At 37.2% G+C, this 26,276-nt stretch overlaps 1 protein-coding gene across 1 annotated transcript; it reads right to left on the minus strand.

The window, feature by feature from the left end:
* Positions 1 to 1,077: 1,077 nt before the first annotated feature.
* On the minus strand, positions 1,078 to 16,788 carry aup1 (AUP1 lipid droplet regulating VLDL assembly factor). Its single transcript, XM_053631157.1, has 12 exons — positions 16,233 to 16,788; positions 14,777 to 14,914; positions 9,220 to 9,370; positions 8,180 to 8,370; positions 7,806 to 7,878; positions 5,774 to 5,847; positions 4,927 to 4,993; positions 3,184 to 3,289; positions 2,875 to 3,018; positions 2,583 to 2,734; positions 1,937 to 2,025; positions 1,078 to 1,576 (listed from the first exon to the last, which is right to left on the minus strand). The coding sequence occupies exons 1-12, from the start codon at positions 16,271 to 16,273 to the stop codon at positions 1,531 to 1,533; spliced, it is 1,272 nt and encodes a 423-aa protein (XP_053487132.1). The 5' UTR covers positions 16,274 to 16,788; the 3' UTR covers positions 1,078 to 1,530.
* Between the last annotated feature and the right edge of the window lie 9,488 nt (positions 16,789 to 26,276).

The raw sequence follows: 26,276 nt of genomic DNA on the forward strand, positions 1-26,276 counted from the left end.
TAAAATTTCCAGTTGACTGGAACTTCTTAATTATTGCCCTGTTAGTGGAAATGGGCATTTTCAATGCTTGTGCTATTTTCTTAAAGCCACTTCCTATTTTGTGAAGCTCAACAACCCTTTGCCACACATCACAGCTATATTCCTCGGTTTAACCCATTGTTATCAATGACTAAGGGAATTTGGCCTCTGTGTTACATCATATTTATACCCCTGTGAAAGAGGAAGTCATGGTTGAACAATTTCCTGTTCCTAGTCACCCAGATGTATTAGAAAAAATGTAAAATATCAATGGGAATACTTCAAATATATTTTCCTCATATGAATTCATAGGGGTGAAAATAATTGTTGCACACTGTGTGGTGGTCTGAAGTGGGCTATGCACAGGAGATGCCCTTATAATCTGACTTATCTAGAATGTTTCTGCAAGAAAGAGAGGTAAAATATTGCCAAGTCATTATGTGCCATTACACAAAAAGACAGAGTGGTGTAATAAAATCCAAAGCTACTTCAACAAAGTATTAGTTAAGGGGTGTGCACACATTGCTATTGTACAAATTTGAATAATATTCACGAAATAACTGGAGCTGGTCCATTGAAATTATGTCTAAAGTTAAAGGGGTCCCTAGCTACAAAAACTACAAGAACATTAGATATAGACTACTTATAATACTACTTGCTTCTTAGCAATTACTCAGCGTCTGTCTACTTAGCACGTATCTTATAAAACAAAACTAGAAAAACTACAATATTAAGATTTGTAAATTAGCTACATGAAATCTTTGTTATTTTTTTAATTAGTGGTCAATGTAAGACCTTCATAAACTGGTGGTAAATATTAGTCACTGATCTGCCTGGCAAACTAAGTCATATATAATAAGCAGGTCCTGAGTGTTTCACTGTTTTTGTTACAAACACCACAAGTTTATCAAGTGAGATAAAAGATATGGCATACATAACACAAATGATAGACTTTTAAAGCAAATGAGTTAAATGTACACAGATATTTTAAATAAAATGGAAATTTAGTTTGTCTTCACACTATTCAAAACATAATGTCAGTTTAACATGGACACTTCTGAGACAAAAGAAAACAAGATTTTTCATGTATAAATGATCTTTAATGTCTGATATTGAATCAACAAATATCCTTACACCATAACCTCAAACTGGGTTTTGTTCGGTACCACACAATGCCAAAACTCCTGCTTATTAAATTTAAACTTTATAAAAATAATATGAGATGTTTCACTGGTACTGGGGTGTAGTACAAACTGTTTACCAAAATAATCTTTTTTCTGTCGCAGAGAAATAATTAAAAAGACATGCATGATTGCCATGCAAGAGGATTAATAAAAATCCATTGACGTCAACTGATTCCAAACCTCTTATTTCCATCCCTTCTTTCCATACGTTTGCTGAATACAAATGCTGCAGGTAAAGTCAGTGTAATTCTTTCTTCTCCTTGTTTTAGGAACATTGTGTGAACTCCAATTAACGGTCCCTCAATTAACTTGAGCAATTTGTTCACACTCATGAGTTTTCTTCTCGATCCAGGCCATGTTTCTCTATGTAACGTCTATGAATGGTGGGAGAGAAAAGAAAGACACCTCAGTAACACGATGGTTAAATGACCAATGACTTCATACTTAGACTTCCTTTTAGAAATATATTTCTTCTTTGCTTTATAATAACTAGGAATGCTCACTGGTAACCTGCCAGTCTGCATTGCTGAGTATGTGCTGCTGTTTGCCTGTGTTATGAATCTCAGAAAAAAAGCTTTCAAACGTGAACTGCTTACACGAAACCTAATCTATACTAGTGTAGTTTTCATACAATACATACTGTATAATCAGTTCCTAAATATTTTCAAAAACATTACCAATATCAACCCAATTAAACATAACTGTGTTTTTCTTATAAGGTGTTCATATTTTACCTTCTTGCATAATCATACAAGGCTGTTTTTCTGTCTTGTAAAGACATGTGTCTGTCTGCTGGTGATTTCCCAAAAGATTTGGCAGTTGGCTGTAAAAGACAAAAACGTTTTCAGAATAAATGAATAAAATGGTCTACCAAACATGGATGAACTTGCACAACATGACAAGCAGGTTCGGCAGGCAGTAAGCTCTCCTATTGCACATGGAAAACACACAAAAGACTTTTCTTATTTATTAAACAATCTGACTGGACTATGTCTGAAGAAAAGTAATGTTAACTTGTCTAGAGTGCTGATTATAAAGAAGTCCTGATAAAATTAGTACAGAGGGATTAATATACGGGAAGTATTTATTTTTCATTTTGGTTTGCTCTGAACAGAAACAACATTTTAAGTTTTAGCTTTAGCTGGAAACCAGTTAGAACAAAAAAAAGATTAATAATGTTCTTTACATATGTTACTCTTTGTATTTAGTTTTTTTTAAAAGGATAATTTTCAGAGCATCTTTTTACTTTACAGTGTGATTGAACGCTTTCATTCTGGAGCAATTACGTTCAATGGAAAAATTTATTTTTTCCCCCCTCATCCTTGTTAGTATATTGACATACAGTGCTGTGGCAGTGTGAGATCAGTCAATCATTCGCACCTTTAGAGTTGATGATGAAGCAGGAACAGAAGGAGTGGTGGAGGTTAAAGGTCGTGATGGGCCTGATGGTGCAGCTTTTGCAGGCTCTGTATGATACTGCTCAGTGCTCTCCAGCAGGTTGGTAATAGTTGTATCTACACAGTTTGTTTGCACTAAATGGAAATTAAGAACCATCATGTAAGTGCAACAGTATAAACCATAAATTAGAGATCCATAGAGTGGATTACAGCTTTTTGTTGGGATTAGTGCAGCTATTTGACTGCTGTTGTGAGGAATACTAAAGGTGTCTTACACAGATCTCTAGTGATAACACTCAGGGGGACATCTGGTAGCACTTCCTTCACCTGATGTGCCATCCGCACCACTCTAGGATCCTCTGCTCCAGCGCTCGAGCCCAGAAAACCCTGTACCACAGTACGAGGTCTGGCCCCCAAATCTATGTGGGAAAATAGTATGTTTTATAATAAAATGTTTTTGCCACCGAGCGTGTACACCGTATGCACAGCGTATCATCTTTACTCAGTATACAATATCTTAGCTGATAAATTTCAGTACAGTCTCAATACTCTATCCAGTTTCTCCCAACTGAACCTGTACTTACCCCGGTGTGTGGTGTGGGAAACTGTGTGCCTTTTTCTTTTGATGTGTTCAGCTTTGTCTGCTTTGGTGATCTGTGTTGAAACAACACCGATCTCGGTGGCAAGAAGCTGAAGACAAGAACAATAGATAAAACACGATCAAACTTAGACAGGGGGTTTCATTTGTCCAAGTTTTCATTTGATGTATTGTGCAGTTATACTGAATATTGGCACTGCTGTGATTACAACCAGAACTCACCCTGCAGAGCTTGTGTCTGCGGTGAATCACAGCAGTGCCAATGTTTACAGGGTTCGTACAGATGCTTCTAATGAAATTCCAGGACTTTTTGTTTCAAGGATATATACAAGAGATACTTCATAACTAACATTTCTTTATTTCTTCTTTTTAAATCATATTTATATTTACAATAATACAATTTAAATAATAATAATAATAAAAAAAAAACACAACCAATTTATATATGGTGCCTTTCTAGTCATGCTGGACTAAATTTGAATTTCCCAGGCATTTCTTTGTCTTCACCATAATGTCAATATTATCCAGGTCAGTGACCGGAGCCGTCAACTTTCAATTGAAAGTTAGATGTTGTGCACTAATCAGCATATTCATTATGTCATCGCATCATATTTGCATTCTGCCTAGTATCATCCTTTTATATCTGTTTGCTTCTTTCCTACTGCCTGTGATCACATACTGTATTTTAATGCAGCCGAATTCCCAATAAAGCTGTTGTCAGATAGTGGGATGAGTATGAAATAGTGACTGAAATGCGGCCCATTAAGACAACATGTCAACCAGCAGTCACTTCCAAGCCATTTCCAAGCTGCTGCTCTGCTAAAATCCTGATTTGATAACCGTGATGTTGTCTGACAAAATCACCATACACATAAGTTAAAGACAATGGGTGTGCTGTGATTTCGGCTATGTTTACATGTAAAATGATCACTCAGAGAGAAAGTTAGGAGGAAATTTATGTGCTGCTCATCTATGCCACTCACTAAACAGAGTAGCCTCAGAGAGTGGTGTGCCTGCACTCGAGAGGCAGTACTGGCCACACTCCTACAGAAAGAAAAAAAAAGGTCGCTAAAGTGGTCTGAAAAGTGGACCGGCACTATCTCTGTCAAAATGAGTGGGTGAATAGTGGGAGGAGGGGGAGGTGCTGCAGCGGGGTGTTTTATCATTCGTGTTCTATCAAAAATAAACATTTTAAAGTTATTTAGTGATTTTGTATTTCTAGACTTTTTATAATTCAAGCACTTTAACACCACTAGATAAAAAATGCCTATTTTGAAGGTTTTTCTAGTACTTTTTCGAACCCTGCGTTCAATCGAACTGCACTCTTGCTCGGTCGCTGTTGCTTTTATACAACACAATAAACAAGAATCTAATATCGAATAATTTTCATTTCAGACACAATATGGCCAAATGTTGTGTTTATTGTTGCGCCGCTAGCAGAAACAGATCCCAAAGAAGCCGCATTCACTTTATGGCACGTTATTATAGAATGAAGAACAATAAAATGGATGAATAAATAATCATTGGATGAAATTCATTTCAAACTGAGATTTTGCTTACTGTTATTTTCGCCCTTATTTTGTTGATGTCTATGTATTTTAATAAAGTTGTTTCATGGAATATAGTATTTTTCTGTGAAGACATTTACTGCAACCCTGCATGTGACTCTGCTTGTATATGCATGTATTTATTACTTTTTAAATATTTAAAAACAAGGTTAAGCAAGTACCTCTTGGACTCTGTTAGCAAGTTCTTGATGTGATTCTTCATCTTGTCTTTGCACTGCAGGAAGCCACCTGATAGTTTATTTTTTAATATATACATAAAAAGACAGAGAAAAGAGTGGATTAAAAAAATCTTACCAGATAACAAATGATCTTTAAGAATGACGCCATACAATTAATGACTTAAAAGTATTGCATTAATTTAATTAATTTCCTTAGTATTAATTACTTATTAAGGGATTATTTTATTTATTTATTATTACTTTTTAAATAAAGATTGTCATTAAAATGCAATAAAGATTGCATTAAATATGAATAATACATAAATCACTTTTCAGTGAATTATAATTAGAGATCAAGCGATAATCGGTTTTACTGATATTTCCCCGGATATTTAAGCATTTTTCCATAATTGGATATAGGTTTTGTAATATCGCCTCTACTGATAAATGGCTCCATCTTGTGGCATTTTGATAATTGCGCGCAAGACACTTTAGTAACAGTGAACTTATTTCTTATTTTTTGCACTCTTCAGACCCCTCTATTCATTGGTGTATAAATAAGAGCTGTTTTGTTTTGTATGCAAGGAGAGAATGAAATTGACAAAATTGTTATAAATAAAACGGTTTGTTCAGTTCAGTGGGGGTGTTATCACTGTGTCAGAAACAGAAATAAAACAATGAATAAATATTGGTCCTGCATATCGGTTATCGGGCCCATAAACATGCAAATATTCGGTAGAAAAAAATCAATGTTGCTTGATCTCTAATTATAATCTACAGGCAGGGTATTGTAGTGGAAACAAGACATGTTAAAACGCAACAGTAGTAGGAAGATAGTAATATTTAGTACCTTACTTGATACACTGTGAACGGGACAAAAAATGTCCACAACAATTCAGTCAGCCACGAAGATTCTGGTACATTCTAAGAGAAGAAATACAAAAATGGCCAACAATGGTGGTTTTCTTAATAGAGGACAGCTAGAGGTCTCATCCATTCCTGTCTATTGGTTGGTGCTGTGTAACTGATCAAGGAGCTTAAATTCAACTTGCTTTAGGGATACTGCCCCCTAGGACTCCACCTGCCAGCTGTCTCTGCTTTAAGCATAACCTTTAAACAGACACAGTCATAGCTACACAGCATGCTGTATTAAAAACCAATCATGAAGCATTTCTCAGTTTTGGAAAAAACACAACAGGGTTGGCATTTGTACACCAACTGATCCAGTGACCTTCACCCCCTATCACCTACTATAAATATTATCAGCTACTATAAATATCCTTATAATGATGCAATCACTTGGACAAACAGCCCTCTGTGTGAGTGCTGTGGGGATTTGTTTCTGACCCCATACACTAATTCTTTCTGTTTATGATGGCGCACAAAGAACACAAGATTTTAAGCTGTAACACAATAGACTGTAAAGTGAGTTACATTCTGGTAGTATGAAAGGGACAAACTGTCCAAAGTCTAATTGCTTTGTTGAGCATTAACATGCAAATTAGCTCATTATAATATCCAGTGTATTCTCCATTTTTAGCTTTTTTTATTAATAAAATGGTAGCTGCAAAATTGTGATTTCTTTCATACTGTTTTAAACTTGTAAAAATTTTTAAAGGGTGCCAACTTTGGCATTAGTGAAGAATGTGTCAGTTATGGAAATGGTTTTCGTTATCAAATGTACCACGGAGAAACAAAGGCATTCATGTAAATGCGTCTCAGACCACCTCCTGTAGTGGATTGAGCAATCTGAATTAAATTTGTTTCAGGTGTGTCTTTCACGTTTTCTTTTTGTGGATAATCTTCCTGCAGATACAATCCTGATATTCAAGGGGCATGCAGACCAAGTGTAAATACTGTCTAATATTTCTCTAAAGCAGGAGTCCCCAAATGGGTGGTTGATTTAGTTACAAATGGGATCGGGATCGTGAGAGAAACTCACAATCTCCTCTGTTCTATTAATTAAAATGAGAAATATAGCTTGAAATATTAAAATGGATTTTGCATCTTAAAATGTTACTGGGAGTCACATTTTATCAAGCCAAATTTAAATGACGAGTGTATGTGCTATTTTAGTTCATAGCTCATCAGTCTGTTTAATGTCACTATGCATGGAACTGCTAAACATTTTACAATTCGACCTGGACGGACTGGAATGTTTTTGCACTGACAGTCAAACTATAGCGGATGTGACTTTTTTTAGCGGATGTGACGTACCTCTAGATGTACATAAGATAGGTGTGTGAACAATGCCGCCTCCATAACTGCTGCTTCTGTATGTGCATGGAATTTAATGCCTGAAATATAAACCAGGCTCCTCTAAATTACAACGAGTCATATCCCAGCGTGGATTATTTTGTTAAATATACACATATGCCTGTCGTTTTTTTCCTAAAGAGATGCACCCTTTCAATCACACCTTTTTGAAAAACTGTGTCAAGACATGCAAGTTTACTCTTCCTACTAGACTGGTAAGCCAGTGCAAGGAATGTTGCTTTGGGTTTTAATTCACTTACGTTACAACACATATTTTATGGACACAGATTTGGGGTCTTTTGCCCAAAATGTTTGTGAACCCCTGCTCTAAAGGCATAAAAGCATGTAGAAAACAGTGTGCAATCACACTCAGGATGCAACCTCATCATTCAATAATTTCACCACACACTCCATTTAGATACTGAAAGTGTTAGTGTGATCATTACTTTTTTTCAGTGACACTGTCTATTTGGGACCTCTTATTTCACTGCATTTGGGTATAAACGGTATTTTCTATAAACAAAATATTTGAAGCATTTTACAATAAAATTGTGTTGGCACTGTGTACTATGTTAAAAACCACAAGGTGACAATTATGACAAAGATGATATTTCGCTAATAATTACCACAGCTATGAAGGGCCTCTTCACCCTCAGGGCCACAGGCTGTGCAGTGTCTGCCACAGAGAAAGGCCAAGAGCTAAAATGAGGAAGAGAGAGAGAGAGAGAGAGAGAGAGAGAGAGAGAGAGAGAGAGAGAGAGTTAAATTTTTTTTAAATCTATCACATTCAGTTAAACTACTATTACTACTACTACTAATAATAATCATAGAGTCCATTTGAACTATCCATGCATGTGATCTGATGAATTATTCAATCTGATACAGACTTGAAAAGCCATTGGGAAGTGGAAATATTTGATATGCATATAATAAAAAGAAATGATGGTGACGAAACAGCACTGATACTGTTCTCTACGTTAAGTATGCATCATGGGCTCACCTGAACTTGAGCAGGCCAGCACGCCCGTTGGTTGTGTCTTCTTCGGGGAAGAGTAGTAAGGGCAGAGCTTCAGGATCAGAGCAGTACCCACGCAGGGTCTGTGCCAGCTCAGTCCTGCTGCCTGTCACAGTGCCCAGCTCCATGAAGCCCCGTGCCCAGCACACAAACCCTGAAGGGCCCTCCAGCAATGGCTGGAAAAGTACAATTAGGAGATTTAAACAGAAGTTAGATTCAGCCATTATTTGGCATGTATTGCTTATCTATTGTATAACTGGACTATTATCTGAGGGTTTGAAAACAACCCCCAAACACATTCACTGTTAAACAATCCTTGTCAGATGAAATTCTGCAGCTTTTATGCATTAGACAAATAAGTGCCTGAATAAACAAACTAGACTATGTGAAATGAAACTCAATTGGTTGTGCATATTATAAAGACCAATGTCTGTCATTGGGCATCATAACTTTGTTTTAAGTCGTATCATAACTATCTTGACACCTAGTAATTTACTCCTCCAAATTTGTGGTTATAACTGGATTACACATCCTTCAGGCTTTTGCTTGGCTTTTAACTATTGTGTGACATTAAGTTGGAACCCATTGCAATATGTGCTATACCATTTGGGTATTTAAATCTATCATTTCAAACCCTTTTCTTTAGTTTTTAACCATTTATTTTATTGTGTTTATTTTACTTTATTATTGCTTTCATGTTAACGTCATTTATTACTTGGTAATACTTGAATATTACTTCAGCAATCACAGTTTAACCCCTAAAATAATGGTTTAAATTGATCTGAAGTCAACCTAATTGAGAAAACTCATTGAAGAAGTTCAAGAAAGAAAAAAACAACAACCATACAACCATTTTATACAATGCTAACATTAAGTTACAACAGCTAATAAAATACCTCACTGAGAGTACAGTCATATAGAAAATCAATGTTGGGTGTAAAACAATACAAGAGAGCACAAAAGCAAACAAGACTGCATTATGTTACCACTCTGGAGAAAACTGGAGATATACAGAGAACACTCACAGTGTGGCAGGAGGTAAGGAGGTTAATAATGTTGTGGTCAAACTGAGTAATGTGATTGCTGACATACAACTTGACATTTTTGTCCCTTAGGTGCAGGTTGTTTTGTTTTACATGCAGGCCCAGCACAGAGCACATGACTCGTACTATAAATCTGAAATAGAAAGAAAGACACAGATATATTGAGAAAAGATAAGAAGCATTCTACCTGGCCATAATACACACAATAAAGTATGCTAATGAAACACTAACATATATAAGCACATATATACATACAGTACATATACACACACACACACACACACACACACACACATAAATACACACACACATACATATATACATACACACACTAATACATATAATGACTTCTCCATCCTCAAACTTATTCAACCCCTTCTTGGCAAGCATCTTTAGTATTTAGTAGAGAACCCTTTTCCTGTTCTGACCTTCTGCAAACGAGATGCAGAGCTTCTGGCAGTGTTCCTGAGGAATCTTAGCCCATTCCTCATGAGCAATGGCCTCCAGTTCAGTAATATTCTTGGGTTTGCATGCTGCAACCGCCTTCTTCAAATCCCACCAGAGATTTTCTATGGGGTTCAAGTCAGGTGACTGTGATGGACCTGTAGAATCTTCCAGGACTTCTTCTGCAACCAAGCCTTGGTGGAATTTGAGGTATGCTAGGGATCATTGTCCTGTTGGAAGGTCCAATGACGGCCAATCTTCAGCTTCCTCACAGACGGCATAACGTTTTCTCCTAGGATTTCCTGATACTTTAATGAATCCATCTTGCCTTCCACACACCGTAGGCTTCCAGTGCCAGAGGATGCAAAGCATCCCCAGAGCATCACCGTGCCACCACCATGCTTGACTGTGGACAGAGTGTTCTTTCATCATTCTTCTTCCTCCAGACATACACTGCTGATCCATCATGCCAAAAAGTTCAGAGTTTTGTTTCATCGTGCTACAGAACAGAATCCCAAAACTTCTCTGGCTTATTTATATGATTTTGAGTCGAATTGTCTTGTGCTTTTGGGTCAGTAGTGGTGTACGTCTTGGATTTCTGGCATGGAAACCTTCTGCGTTTAGTATTCGCCTCATTGAAAACCTCAGTGCCTGTTTCCACCAAGTCTTGCTGCCCGTGTTTTGCAGTCACTCGAGTGTTTTTCACAACCTTCTTTCTCAGAAATCTGGTTGCAGCGACTGATAGCTTCCTTTTTCTGCCATGTCCAGGTATTTAATACATTTTCTGTCCCTAGCCAGTTCAGGTATTTCATGTGTTCCAGCTCAAGCACACCTGGTGCAACTAATGAAGCCCTTGATTAGTTGCATCAGGTGTGCTTGAGACAACACCTGTTTTGCATATTTAAATCATTGTGAGTGATTCTATTCAGGGGGTTGAATAATTTTGAAACTGGAGAAATCATAAGCTGCATTTTCAGTTGAATTTGGGGAAACCACACACAAAGCATTTGTTGTGTTGAACTATTTCAATTGCTTTTGTTAGATTTTCATTGCGAACAGCTGAAAGTCTGTAAATTTTGACAATAAACCTGATTTACAATGGGGGTTTAATAATTTTGATTGCAACTGTATATTTTATATATATATATATATTTTATACACACACACGTACATCTCAAAAAATTAGAATATCATGGAAAAGTTATTTTTTCCCGTAATTTAATTCAAAAAGTGGAACTTTCATACAGTGAGGGGAAAAAAGTATCTGATCCCCTGCTGATTTTGTACGTTTGCCCACTGACAAAGAAATCATCATTCTATAATTTTAATGGTAGATTTATTTGAACAGTGAGAGACAGAATAACAACAAAAAAATTCCAGAAAAACGCATGTCAAAAATGTTATAAATTGATTTGCACTTTAATGAGGGAAATATGTATTTGACCCCTCTGCAAAACATGACTTAGTACTTGGTGGCAAAACCCTTGTTGGCAATCACAGAGGTCAGATGTTTCTTGTAGTTGGCCACCAGGTTTGCACACATCTCAGGAGGGATTTTGTCCCACTCTTTTTTGCAGATCTTCTCCAAGGCTGACGTTTGGCAACTCGAACCTTCAGCTCCCTCCACAGATTTTCTATGGGATTAAGGTCTGGAGACTGGCTAGGCCACTCCAGGACCTTAATGTGCTTCTTCTTGAGCCACTCCTTTGTTGCCTTGGCCGTGTGTTTTGGGTCATTGTCATGCTGGAATACCCATCCACGACCCATTTTTAATGCCCTGGCTGAGGGAAGGAGGTTCTCACCCAAGATTTGACGGTACATGGCCCCGTCCATCGTCCCTTTGATGCGGTGAAGTTGTCCTGTCCCCTTAGCAGATAAACACCCCCAAAGCATAATGTTTCCACCTCCATGTTTGACGGTGGGGATGGTGTTCTTGGAGTCATAGGCGGCATTCCTCCTCCTCCAAACACGGCGAGTTGAGTTGATGCCAAACAGCTCCATTTTGGTCTCATCTGATCACAACACTTTCACCCAGTTGTCCTCTGAATCATTCAGATGTTCATTGGCAAACTTCAGACGGGCATGTATATGTGCTTTCTTAAGCAGGGGGACCTTGCGGGCACTGCAGGATTTCAGTCCTTCACGGTGTAGTGTGTCACCAATTGTTTTCTTGGTGACTATGGTCCCAGCTGCCTTGAGATCAAGATCCTCCCGTGTAGTTCTGGGCTGATTCCTCACTGTTCTCATCATCATTGCAACTCCACGAGGTGAGATCTTGCATGGAGCCCCAGGCCGAGGGAGATTGACAGTTCTTTTGTGTTTCTTCCATTTGCGAATAATCGCACCAACTGTTGTCACCTTCTCACCAAGCTGCTTGGCAATAGTCTTGTAGCCCATTCCAGACTTGGGTAGGTCTACAATCTTGTCCCTGACATCCTTGGAGAGCTCTTTGGTCTTGGCCATGGTGGAGAGTTTGGAATCTGATTGATTGATTGCTTCTGTGGACAGGTGTCTTTTATACAGGTAACAAGCTGAGATTAGGAGCACTCCCTTTAAGAGTGTGCTCCTAATCTCAGCTCGTTACCTGTATAAAAGACACCTGGGAGCCAGAAATCTTTGTGAGCCTTCTTTGAATTTCAAAATTCAAAAGCCTTCTTTGATTTAATCTTGATGATTATGGCTTACGGCTCATGGAAATCAAAAATCCAATATCTCAAAATATTATAATAAAGAATTTATAATACAGAAATGTCTACCTTCTAAAAAATATGTTCATTTATCCACTCAGTTCTTTGGAGGTTGGAGCTCCTTTTGCATGAATGCAGCGTGGCATGGAAGCAATCAGCCTGTGGCACTTCTGAGGTGTTATGGAATCCCAGGTTGCTTTGATAGCGGCCTTCAGCTCATCTGTATTGTTGAGTCTGGTGTCTCTCATAGATTCTCTATGGGGTTCAGGTCAAGCGAGCATGAAGTGCTCTAAAATCTCCTGGTAGATGCTGCAGATTGTGGTTGTGTGTACTGAACCAGACAGAGATTAAAGGCTCAGGAAACCTTTGCAGGTGTTTTGAGTTAATTAGCTGAATAGAGCTCTTCTCAGGTCGACATTTCTGTATTATAAATTCTTTATTCTGAAGTACTGGATTTCCATTAGCTGTAAGCCGCCATCAAGATTAAAACAAACAAAAAAGGCTTGAAATATTTCACCTTATGTGTAATGAATCTAGAATATAAGAAAGGTCCACTATTAGAATTAAATTACTGAAAAAAAAACTTCCACAATATTCAAATCTCTGAGATGTACCTCTCTGTGTGTGTGTATATATGTGTGAATATTATTTATATATATATATATATATATATATATATATATATATATATATATATATATATATATATATATATATATATAAATAAAATGTGTGTGTGTGAAATCTCACAATCATAATCTAACATGCAAAGGCATCATCTCATGACATCACATGATTAATTGATGAGAAAACACCATAATTATTAACCAATAACTCCATTATTACAATCCATATCTATGGAAATAACTTTGTGCCAAATTGAACATAGCTTTTCATGAAACTAACAAAAACATACACTGACAAAGAAAAACAATCTGAAAATTAAGACAGTGAACTAGTGAGACTCGGATCAACAGCTCCCTGACCCGGAAGTAGAGACTTTAGTGTCGCAAATTTTGACGAGTGTCCTGGATGTGATTCTCGGTATAGGTATAGTGTTTGTACTTTGTAGTGGAAATTACCTACTTAATCAATATATTAGTTCGTAAATAATATTTGAGGTTTGTATAGTCTCATACGACTATTTTATTTTAGATGAGCTCTTAGGAGCGGCATGGAGCGGTGTCGTCGTCGTCATCCTCCTCCTCAGCTGGAAAGTTGAGCTGTCGATCCAAATCTCACTAGCCAATAAGAGTAAACCATTATTAAGCGCGCCCACACGTGAGAATTGTGCCATATAAACTTGCAGATTGAAAGCGAAAAGTTTAAAAGTGTAAGCGGAAAATTCTGCCAGCACATTCATAAACCATTATTTAACGAAAACAAAGCTTAGAAAACTGTTAACATAGAATGCTGTATATTTGAAGACCATCTTACATTTTTGACCCCGAATTCACGGTTTTCGTTTCAGAGTGTTTTTCTTTCTCATTGTATATTTTTGTTTGTTTTTTTATTACGTTCAATACTTTTGGCACAAATTTAATTGTATACATATCATGTTCAATCAGATTTGTTTATACTAGAACATGTGCAATAGAACATCATCATAAATACATATGAATGTAGGTATATGTGCATTATACCATATGTATACTATGAGTTCTATGATAAAACATTTATCCCAGCTTTAAACATAACTTAGTAATACAAACTGCAATGCCTGCATTACAGCAGAGCTCAAAATATCTGCTTTATAAATAAGCACAGTTCCTGAGAACTGGCAGCAAATGTTGGAGGTCAGTTTCCAGATTCCTCTGCATGTACAGTGCCCTCCACTAATACTGGCACCCTTGGTAAATATGAGCAAAGAAGGCTGTGAAAATTGTCTTTATTGTTTAATCTTTTGTTAAAAAAATTCACAAAAATACTCTGCTTTATAAACCCAGGTTTATATATATATATATATATATATATATATATATATATATATATATATATATATATATATATATATATAAAGAAAAACCTTTGTTAAATATAGGTGTGCAATTATGGGCACAGCTATGAATTCATATGGGAAAAATATACAAAATATTTGAAGTATATTCCCATTGACATCTTAAATTTTTTAGTACACCTGGGTGACTAGGAACAGGAAATTGTTCAACCATGATTTGCTGTTTCAAGCGGTATAAATCTTTTTTTTTTAACACTCTAGATGCGTTCAAACACATTGAGAGCAGAAAAATGATAATACTGGAAATGTGGACATTAAAAAAAAAACATTTGTAAAAAATTACATAGAAAATGCACCGTCATTTATCGCAATCAGGGACAAATCAATATGGGACAACCTAGAGCATTCAATTATAACTAAAAACCCCCACTGTTTGTGATTTTCTACTTACCGTCTTACAAAACTGTCAGGAAGTGCACAACTCACTAGGAATACATGTACACCTATAAATATACGTAGTAACATTAAGCATAGGCCAACTGGGGAGTACAGCAGCAGCAGTAACAGGATCAGACCATCACTTGGCAACCTACAAAGAAAGTTTTGGTCATGAGTAAAATATTTAAATATGAATCAGTGAGAAAATATTCAGTACTGGAATGGCATGTCCCTAATTTTACTTATATCACTGCTGCTATCTTCATTACTGCACTACTTTGCACAGCCTGTATTTTCTACTGTGCCGCTATAACTCAGTTCTTATGCTGGCTGTGTGCTTATTCTAACTGTCTGTAGTAACTGACGGACATTTCAGAGATCATTCGAGCGAGATTGTTCAAGGTGAAGATGAGGCACGTGTTAAAATGTCACCTTTTACCTCAGGTGATGAGACAGAGATTGATTGCATGATGCTCATAATCATTTCCCCTTGTAAGCTTATGTCTGAACTTTGGAAATAATTTATAAATGTAGAGGTAGGCAGGGCATCTTTTAGTGGAACTGGAATGGATATTTAAATGAAACCGTCTCCTTTTTCACTTTCGGGGTAAATTAAAAATGCTATAACTGTGGTTGAAACATGCCAAAGAGAAACATATTTCAGTCCTGGAACACTGCAGTTTTCAGATCTATATACAGTAGAAAATGTATATATTTGACTATGGGAATGGTGTTTAAAAAAAATCTATTCTTGACCAGTATATATTATTCAGGAATCAACTTAATGCAAATTAATCAATTCTACTGTGCCTGAACACGGACTTGATTCATGTCGCAGTAAAACACAGAGCTGCTAAATACACCAGAGTTACTGAGATCGTATTGAAGGTCTTCTCTGGGGCACTCATGTAGCCGACACGAAGCTATGGAAAGTACATGCCATTTAAATTCGATAAAACTTGTATAACAATATCTTTAAGTCTACAGGTGAAGAAGCTAACAGGTTTAAAGCCACATAAAGACTAAAGGAACCTTTAAAACGTCCTTTAGAGCTTCGCAAATGAACTAATTTATCTAACTGAGGTTTGCTAGCTGCATACCATCATCTTTCTTTTGATTGATTATTATTGTTTACTTACAATATAATAATACTAGCTATCTAGAGTGACTCACGACGGCTTATATAATTCGACAGGTATCGGCTTGCCCTCCTTATTTAGGCAACTTATTGCTAAGTTAAAGCTAGCTATGCAGTCTAATCATTGCCAAACGAGGGTATGTTATCTGTGAAAATAAAGCTAGTTTGCACCAAGCTAACACGACGAGCTATTAGTTAACCATATACCTATTAAACCAATTATTACAATAACCTTGCTAACATTAGCTTATATTTCTATGTTTGCTAACTAGCTCCTTTGCTAATCTAGCTAATAACTCAACCTAGCAGAAATATTAAATGTGAATCTTACCGCTGAAAGTCAAACATCTGCTCTATACCTCGCGTTTCCATTATGAAAAATTTCTGTACGTTTTTGTAAGTACCGACCGGCTGCTTTCCGGCATACTAATCTTCAACGAGTAACAGACTTGTTATTAAATTTAAACACTAGCTTGTATTATTTATCTGAAATCCCCCCGTCGCCATATTGAAGTCTTGATATTTGCGGGGGGGGGGGGGGGGGGTTAGGGGAGGGCTCACGATATAACTTTCCCATTTACACTGACACGGGATCGGCTTTGTGTAACCCGCTCTAGTTTTTAATCACTACAGGCGAAACGTGGAACTGATTCTAGACCAGTTATTAACGTCCACTTATTTTACATCGTTAGTCTTCGGAAGGACAGCTCAGGCTTTGTCAGGCACGGTTTTCTTTTGAAACACTGACATCTAGCGGTTTGGAGTATCATCGGTTCTCCTCTTCTTCTTCTTCCTCGCTTCCTCTTCTTATTCCACTTCTTCTCCTTCTTCTTCTTCTTCCTCCACTTCTTCTTCTTCTTCCTCCACTTCTTCTTCTTCTTCCTCCACTTCTTCTTCTTCTTCTTCTTCTTCTTCTTCTTCTTCTTCCACTTATTCTTCTTATTCTTCGAGTTTTAACGGCAGCTTGCATCCTGAGTGTTGCACTACTGCCATCTTCTGGGGTTAGTTAACTCCTACATTGTCCAGTATCTCATATTTTGCCCATCAATCCTGTTGTTATTAGGAAGCTGTTCAAGCATCTTCTGCCTTGTCTACTCCCAACACATTTCAGTATAGTCTTTACTCCTGTTCCTGCTAGTCCTAATCTTTCCATTTCTCTCTACATCATATTTCCTGCAATTAATAAGCACATGCTTTACAGTTTCTGCTAACTGGCAATGACCATAAAAGCCAGTTGGATGCTTCCCTATAATGTGAAGTGTATTATTCAGCTTACTGTATCCTATTCTTAACCTAGTCATGGTTGTCTTCTCTTTTCTGTTTCTTCCCTTATTTTTCAGAATACTGACTCTATTTTGCTGTTTACATTCACAGCATTTTTATACCGTTACATTTTTGCACTGATCTTTTGCACTACCTGTTATATCAGACACTTCCATACTAAAACTGTATACTGGTCGGCGGTAAACTGTCTCTTATTGTGCCTGTTTTTCCTGTTTCAGTAGTTACTGTATTGCCTTGTGTTGTTTGCACACATTTGCACGTGTGTAGAAATGTTTTATTTAGTTCTGTGTCGTCTCATGTAGTTAGTGTATTGTTCCTGGAGGTCTGTTATTTCATTTCACTGTGTACTGTACCAGCTGTATATGGTTGAAATGACAATAAAGTCACTTGACTTGATTTTGTATGGAGTATAAATGTCTTCCTTTATCCCACTGCTGCTGCCACTCTTTAATAATTTCTTTCCATACTATGCTCTTTCCTTCTGTTTTTGAGAGACTAATACTTGTGTCTACGTTTTCTTTTTTAGCAGCTTGTTTGGCTAGTCCACTCTTTCATTACCTATAATGCCTACAGTGCCTTGCAAAAGTATTCACCCCACTTTGGCATTTTTCTTATTTTGTTGCATTACAACCTGTAATTTAAATGGATTTTTATTTGGATTTCATGTAATGGACATGCACAAAATAGTCCAAATTGGTGAAGTGAAATGAAAAAAAAAAAAAAACAGAACAGTGGTGCATGTATATGTATTCACCCCCTTTGCTATTAAGCCCCTAAATAAGATCTGGTGCAATCAATTACTTTCAGAAGTCACATAATTAGTTCAATAAAGTTCACCTGTGTGCAATCGAAGTGTCACATGATCTCAGTATATACTGTCAGGTACAAAGTTGTGGAGAAGTACAGATTAGAGTTGGGTTATAAAAAAATATCAGAAACTTCCACGGAGCACCATTAAATCCGTTATTAAAAATGGAAAGAATATGGCACCACAACAAACCTGCCAAGAGAGAGCCGTCCACCAAAACTCATGGGCCAGGTAAGGACGGCATTAATCAGAGAGGCAACAAAGAGACCAAAGATAACCCTGGAGGAGCTGCAAAGCTCCACAGAGAAGATTGGAGTATCTGTCTATAGGACCACTTTAAGCCATACACTCCACAGAGCTGGGCTTTTTTAAGAGTGGCCAGAAAAAAGAAAAGAATAAGCAAACAAGTTTGCTGTTTGCCAAAAGGCATGTTGGAGACTCCCCAAACATATGGAAGAAGGTACTCTAGTCAGATGAGACTAAAACTGAGCTTTTTGGCCATCAAGGAAAAAAAAGAAAATGCTATGTCTGGTGCAAACCCATCACACCAAGAATACCATCCCCACAGTGAAGCATGGTGGTGGAAGCATCATGCTGTGGGGATGTTTTTCATCGGCAGAGACTGGGAAACTGGTCAGAATTAAACAAAAGATGGATGGTGCTAAATAAAGGGAAATTCTTAAGGGAAACCTGTTTCAGTCTTCAAGAGACTGGGATAGAGGTTTACCTTCCAGCAGGACAATGACTCTAAGCATACCACTAAAGCAACACTCGAGTGGTTTCAGGGGAAATATTTAAATGTCTTGCAACGGCCTAGTTAAAAAACAGACCTCAATCCAATTCAGAATCTGTGGTATGACTTAAAGATTGTTGTACACCAGCGGAACCCATCCAACTTGAAGGAGCTGAAGCAGTTTTGCCTGGAAGAATGGGAAAAAAATCCTAGTGGTATGGTGTGGTGATATTGGGGGGAATAGTTATGCACACTCAGGTTTTCTGGGGTTTTTTTTTTTTTTGTCTTATTTCTTGTTTGTTTCACAATAAAAAATATTTTGCATCTTCAAAGTGGTAGGCATGTTGTGTAAATCAAATGATACAACCCCCCCAAAAATCCATTTTAATTCCAGGTTCCAAGGGGGTTGAATACTTTTGCAAGAAACTGTATATGAGTTGGGTTTGGAGTGCATAACAGGACACAACATTTTATCATTGGAATTCAGTTTAACTAGTGCCTCCATATAGCAAAGTAATTGTAAAATCTATAACCCATTTTCATAGTTTAGCTAGATCTCATATAATGAATAAATTAGATTGTCATACTACTAAGCAGATGTTGTGGAAAATAGAATCATTTTGATAAACTTTCTGACAATCTGACTGTTTCTTTTCTTTTTAAAAATATGATTGACAATAAGAAAGAAAACACATGCTGCTGCCACAATGCTCCTGGAACACTTTCTGGGTATGCCAACAGAGACCACAATCATTTTATTTCAAGATATTTCAAGAAATTTATTCACAAACTTTCCTGTACAATGAAATTCTTCATTTATATATAACAGTGGTAGAAAAAACCACCACTGTGACTAGTATGACCAAAGACTTTACATATACACATTAATGATGTGTAAAAGCAGAGTTGGATAAACAGCATTATAGGGTCCAAACAATTTAGATGGTGGCTTTTCACATGGAGTATCAAAAATCATCCACAGAAAGTATACTGATAGACTTAAATAGATTTCACAAAGTAAGCTTTATTCTAAACATTAATGGCTATAATGTGGTGTGGAGAGATTTTAATTTTAGTGTAGTTTTAATGAGTATGAGAATAACCATGCCATTATTTACAGGCTACATGTTTTTGTGAGCTATTGAGGTTTGGATTAAATATATTTAATTCAAGTCATATAGGCCAATAACTATACAAAAATTCAACAATACATGTCAATATATTTCTCTCCAAGTTGTCACTACAACAAACAGCATGTACCATGTACCAGCAACAAAATGGCCCAGTTGTCTTATTTATACTTGAAATACTCAGTGGCTTCATTTAATTAAGAAAGTACATTGACAATTTTCACACACCAGAGGGCAGAATTATCATTCTTGTAAGCATGCCGTGAAAATCATGGCAGCATTAACTTTGAGTTTTTTGGTTGGTTGTTTTTTTAACAAAAAGTGGTAAGTGGTAAAAATAATAAGTTCTACATGCAGAGGGTATTCTGATCTCTTTAAATCAAAGTCTATAGATATGCAAGATTTGTCAAAGTCTAAAATAGACTACAAATACAAATAGACACAATGAGAAAATAAAAATACAGACACACAGATACATGAAACAGTCATATTGTCGTTAGTTAAAATGTTCATTATACTTATATATAATTCCACTGTAGACTCTTTATAAAAGATGCAAACTGTTGTAAAGCTGAAATAAATGAAAAAAAAGTAACAGAGGCCTTTAGTAACTTTTAACTTTTAAAAGATAACGCCCCCTAACTAAAGTTCATCACTTTTCCTCTCAGATTGATAAATAACAGTTGTGCTCCTTCAGATCAGTGCATTTGCCTCCAGCTGCATCGCCCCAATATGTCTCTGCAGCAAGAGATTAAATCTGCCCCATTCATTAGCCTAAGTGGATGAGCCTTCCTAATAGATGCTCCCCTTCCCCTCAATAATTGCTGTTGATTGGCGCAAATTAGACCCTAGTTGCCAGACGAGTGATTCTCGACGACGATAATCCGATTCCCAACTCAAACTAATAGGATTTTAACTCCAGCTTGGCCTAATGTCCGTCTGTAAGGCCTGGCCCGGCTCTGCTTAGGCCAACACTGCTTCTCTGGCCTTCTGCTTCTCACTGCACGCCTTTGGGACAGAGAAGCAGACCTGCTGATTCTGTACCTTCGGCTGAACATGCAGTTCACACACTCACTAGGTGAGTGAGTGAGTATAGAACACACTATACAGCTGAAAATACATCAGCAGGAGTTGTTATGTAACAGTTAAAGTCTCTGAATGACTAGGGATACACAGGACCAAAGGCTTGGTGTAAGGCTTGGTTTCTCATGTATTTTATCTTGTCTTTATCAACTGAGTCCTTTAATTGTGTAGCAACAAAATGCCACTGCTGTTTCAAAGTGTGTAATGATGTATAAAGCATTTGAATGAGTTCTAATACCTTGTTATTTATTCTTTTTAAAATGCTGTTAGTTCATTATTTCGTGGCACTGAAACACTATGCATGTTCTTCATAAGCCACTACCCAAATGAGGACTCACACATATTTGATAGTATTTGTCATTGGGATGATAAGCGGAGATCGGATGCCTGCTTAGGCCTCGAGTCTAATGAAACTCCACTCCATTAGAGCTGAATCGGACAGATTGCCCTCCCAGAGAAATGAATTGAGTTTTTTGTATTTGTGAGATCATTCTCCCTCCATTAACTGCTCTTTATCCCGTCTCTTCATCACAGCCAAATCAGGTTAGACGGCCATGATTAGCTGGGGTGGCCTCCCTTTTTAAGCAGTAATTGGGTTTGGCGGCTCAGCTGATAGCGCCATTAAGACCAATAAAGGCTGGGCTTGGCTTGGAGAGTGAAACAGATTCTTGCAGAACAGATGGCAGGCGCACATAAAGGGGTCTGATTTAGAGCTGGCAAAAGAAAAGTTTGTGTAACCAAAGAACTTGGTGTACAACAGCATGCCTGGGAGACTGTGTTTCATGTACACTTGCTGTTTGGTTTTGTGTTGTCTGTCTTTGCGATGTTACATCATCTTGCATAATGCAGCATTTTGAAATAGGGTGTAGCAGCATGAATATTTGTTTCACAATAGAGCAATCTGAAAGCTTGATGGATGGATCCTGAATGTTATGAACAAGATGTTATGTATATGGAAATTATGAGAAATTTGCAATAATGTAAATTGAATTTTACACTGGAAAATATGAAAAGCAATGAATGTAATATTTTTCCATAGTAACATTTGGAATGCATACTTAAATGTATATTATTTCACCTCATTTTCATCTCTAGAGCTCAATAAATGCTGTGTGTGCTTTGCTTTGCTTTTCAGAATTTATATAGTAACCCTGTTGAATCTCGATTCTGACTGGTCAGAGATGTTGGTTAAAAAACAGCAGCTCAGCTCCTCCTGATTGTTGTTACATCTTAGATCAGGACTTGGATGGAGGACTCTCCACATCAATAGATGTTTCTTGGTAACATTACAAACTGTGTCTGTGTGTGTGTGTGTGTGTGTGTGTGTGTGTTTTTTGTCTTATTACTTGGTCAGAGAACAGCTGTTAATAGCCATTAAAACATATATTAGTCTTAACAGGAACTTGTTATGCAGACGTTCCACAACATGCTGGAGTTGTGTAAAAGAGTAACAGAATCTCTGTTCAGTCATGTTCAGTCACATAATGATGATGAAGCTAGTCTGACATGAAGAAATGAGATAAGAAATTAATAAGCTGCTGCAGTCAGTAGATTGTGCCAATGTAAGAAAACATGTTCTTTTCAAAAATAAGGCAGCAAAAGAGTATTTCATTTTTACACTGCTCAACTATGATTGTACAGGTTTCCCCAAAAGTCTCCATACATAGGGGAAATTAACACTATTTTAGCAAAATGTCTTCCAGATTGTTTCATACTTAGTTTATATTTTATATGTAGATTTTTTTTTAGATGCCTTTGACAAAAGAAGACTGTATTGAAATCATTCTCATGGCTGGATCAGGAAGCTGTCGCAAGGCTGTGATGAACTTAACAAGAAACATGGCAAGCACACCACACATAACACTTTTGCCAAATTTATTAACAAAGTCAAAAAGACTAGAAGTGTTGCGGACCAAGAAGTGGATGTCCACAAACATCCACTGACAAAAGCACAACCGACGTGGTGCTGGCAAACAGTTCTCTGGGATACTGGCTATTTCTTAATTTTAACGCTCTTGCATTCTTGTGAAGACTGGCCTTGCCAGGCTACCTTGACAGAACAAACTTGGAAGTACAGGAGGACACAGAACGCATCTTTGTGACAATTGAGATGTACTGTGAGTTTCCTGTTGTGCAATGGACTGTCCCCAGCACATTTCTAGTAGTGGGACAGGGTCCTCATCTCTTTAGTGCTCCCTAAGTAATGTTTCAGCTGGTTAATAGATTTACTGTTAAATGGCCGATTTACCAAAAGTTATTTAAACATTTTTTAATGTAGTAAACTCTCTGTTTGCAACTGCGATCTCATGTTTACTAAAATCTAAGCTAACAAGTTTACCATTACCTCAGGATGGAAGCTAGCATACTTTAATTAAAATATTTCTGAGGGATAAAGTTGACTTTTCAACAACCTCATACAGTTGCAGTCAACATTATTAAACCTGCATTGCAAATCAGGGTTATTTTAAAAAATTTACAGACTTTCAGCTGTTTGCAATGAACAAATCAAACAAAAGCAACTGAAATATTTCAACACAACTACTGTGTTAAGTGGTTTCCCCAAATTCAACTGAAAATGCAACTTATAATGACTTCTTCAGTCTCAAAATTATTCAACCCCTTCTTGGCAAGCATCTTTAGTACTTAGTAGAGCACCCTTTTGCTGTTATGACCTGTTGCAAACGAGATGCATAGCCAGACATGAGCTTCGGGCAGTGTTCCTGAGGAATCTTAGCCCATTCCTCATGAGCAATGGCCTCCAGGTCAGTAATATTTTGGGGTTTGTGTGCTGCAACCGGCTTCTTCAAATCCCACCAGAGATTTTCTATGGGGTTCAGGTGTCAGGTGACTGTGATGGCTCTGTAGAATCTTCCAGGACTTCTTCTGCAACCAAGCCATGGTGGAATTTGAGGTATGCTTGGGACCATTGTCCTGTTGGAAGGTCCAGTGATACCCAAGCTTCAGCTTCCTCACAGACGGCATGATGTTTTCTCCGAGGATTTCCTGATACTTCAATGAATCCATCTTGCCTTCCACACGCTGCAGGTTTCCAGTGCCAGAGGATGCAAAGCAGCCCCAGAGCATCACCGAGCCACCACCATGCTTGACTGTGGACAGAGTGTTCTTTCCTCATTCTTCTTCCTCCAGACATACTGCTGATCCATCGTGTCGAAAAGTTCCAGTTTTGTTTCATCGCTCCACAAAACAGAATCCCAAAAACTTCTGTGGCTTATTTATATGACTTTGTGCTGACTTTTCTTGTGCTTTTGGGTGAGTAGTGGTGTACATCTTGGACTTCTGGCATGGAAACCTTCTGCATTTAGTATGCGTCTTACTATGCTCACTGAAACCCCAGTGTCTGTTGCCACCAAGTCTTGCTGCATGTCTTTTGCAGTCACTCGAGTGTTTTTCAAAACCTGCCTTCTCTGAAATCTGGCTGCAGCCGTTGATAGCTTCCTTTTTCTGCCCTGTCCAGGTATTTAATAATTTTCTACCCCTAGCCAGTTCAGGTGTTTAGTTGGATCATATGTGCTTGAGACAACACCTGTTTTGCATATTTGTGCTGTTGTGAGGGATTATAATCAGGGGGTTGAATAATTTTAAGACTGGATAAGTCATTATAAGTTGCATTTTCAGTTGAATTTGGGGAAACCACTTGAAGCATTTGTTGTGTTGAACTATTTCAATTGCTTTTGTTTGATTTGTTAATTTCAAACAACTGAAAGTTTGTACATTTTGACAATAAACCTGATTTGCAATGGGGGTTGAATAATTTTGATTGCAACTGTATATCTCAATCTAAATCTTATATCAAAATCATTCTTTTTAGATGCATATTTTGATTTATTTAGATTATTGTTGTGAAAAAGATGTTAAAACTACAGGTATGGGTCACGCTTCCGTCTCTATTGTTTTGCCGCAATGAATTCTGGGACTTCAAGTTGGTTCAGTGCACTCAGGTCTGCATCCGATGCATCCTCGATATCAAGAACAGGTCCATGTAATTTCATACGTCCCTGGTACTTGCATTCTTGAGTATTGTAATTGAACTTTGGTGGCGGATGATGACGTAGAATGAGTTCACAAGGACGCAAGATTGCTTAAGAATGCATATTGAGAAACTTCCACTCTGTATTTAAATTGCTCACGGATTCTTCACCATACATTGATGGATAGATGTACTGAGGATATTTAAAACCCCAACAGGGTGTAATTCTGGTTAATATCTGGTTTGTAGATCTATATTTGTTGTCCTGAATTAGGCCCATTAATTTTATTTCTTCCATGTCCTTCACTGCTAAGACTAAAAAAGAAATCATTTCATTGTTTATAGAACTATTAAATGCATTAATTAATCATTGAATCATTTGGTATTAATTGTTATTATAGTCACTGACACCTCACATCAACCGCATGTAAGGAATATTTTGGACAGCTCATGGGCCTTCATTTCTGCCCAGAACTAGCATGTTTATCAATAAAATTTTTCCCATGTTATTTTTTCTTATGTAACTGTGTTGAGTTGTTTTGTCAAAAATCTTTCACTAGGAAAAGTTGCCAACAGAAGTAATGAGAAAGAATGAGAAAGACTTGCTTATCTAGAGGGCTAAATGCTGTGTATAAATTACATAATGGCTATAGAGAGCTGTATATCTTTCCTGAGCCTCATTAGTATGAAGCGGAGTGCTTATTTTATTTATTTAAGAGCATTTCACAATACTGGTTTTCCCGCTCGGACCTTCCCGGGGGGAAAAATAATGAGAGAGCACTTCAAATGAATTACTGTATACACAATCACTTTAATTATTCAGTTCTAGCTAGGCATTGGGTGTGACTGTTGGGAAATACCATGCATGTTGCCAAGTCTACCTGTTACAGTGATACGATTAATGTAACAGTGAGATATGCACTTAAAACATTGGATGTCAACAGCTTCTTGCAGATTAGTGGTGGCATCATGCTGTGAAGTTTGCAAAAAGACCCCATGCAGATGCACTGCTCACTTGTGTTAAATTCCTGCACCCTGGCTGATCGTTTGAGACTGAAGCCAGTAACAAGAAAAAAGCTGCAGTTTAAATTAATTTTAAAGGAATATAACAGTGCTCAGAAGGTTTAGCGATGGCTAGTGGCTAATAATAGTTGACTGTTTCCAAATTATTATTACAGACAAATAAATAAATAATATTTAAAAAGAGAAAGGGAGATAAATGTTCTTTCTGAACTGCCACTCTGAATTTTTTTATTGTCTATGAAGAGACTATGATAGAATGCTTTGTCTTAACTTTGTTCTGTATGAAACAATTTATAATAGGAATTTATTTTATTGGAAAAAAAAAG

Source organism: Ictalurus furcatus, chromosome 8 (genome assembly GCF_023375685.1).
Source record: "Ictalurus furcatus strain D&B chromosome 8, Billie_1.0, whole genome shotgun sequence".
NCBI classification, from domain to species: Eukaryota; Metazoa; Chordata; class Actinopteri; order Siluriformes; family Ictaluridae; genus Ictalurus; species Ictalurus furcatus.

Bases quoted from the DNA above. Each gene is read 5' to 3' on its own strand.
- aup1 (XM_053631157.1), bottom strand. From the start codon at position 16,273: ATGGAAACGCGAGGTATAGAGCAGATGTTTGACTTTCAGCG. The intron at 2,026-2,582 runs GTGCGAATGATT...TGTCTTTTACAG, and splicing joins CTTCATCATCAACTCTAAAG to CCAACTGCCAAATCTTTTGG. The intron at 1,577-1,936 runs GTAAAATATGAA...CACCATTCATAG, and splicing joins TTGTATGATTATGCAAGAAG to ACGTTACATAGAGAAACATG.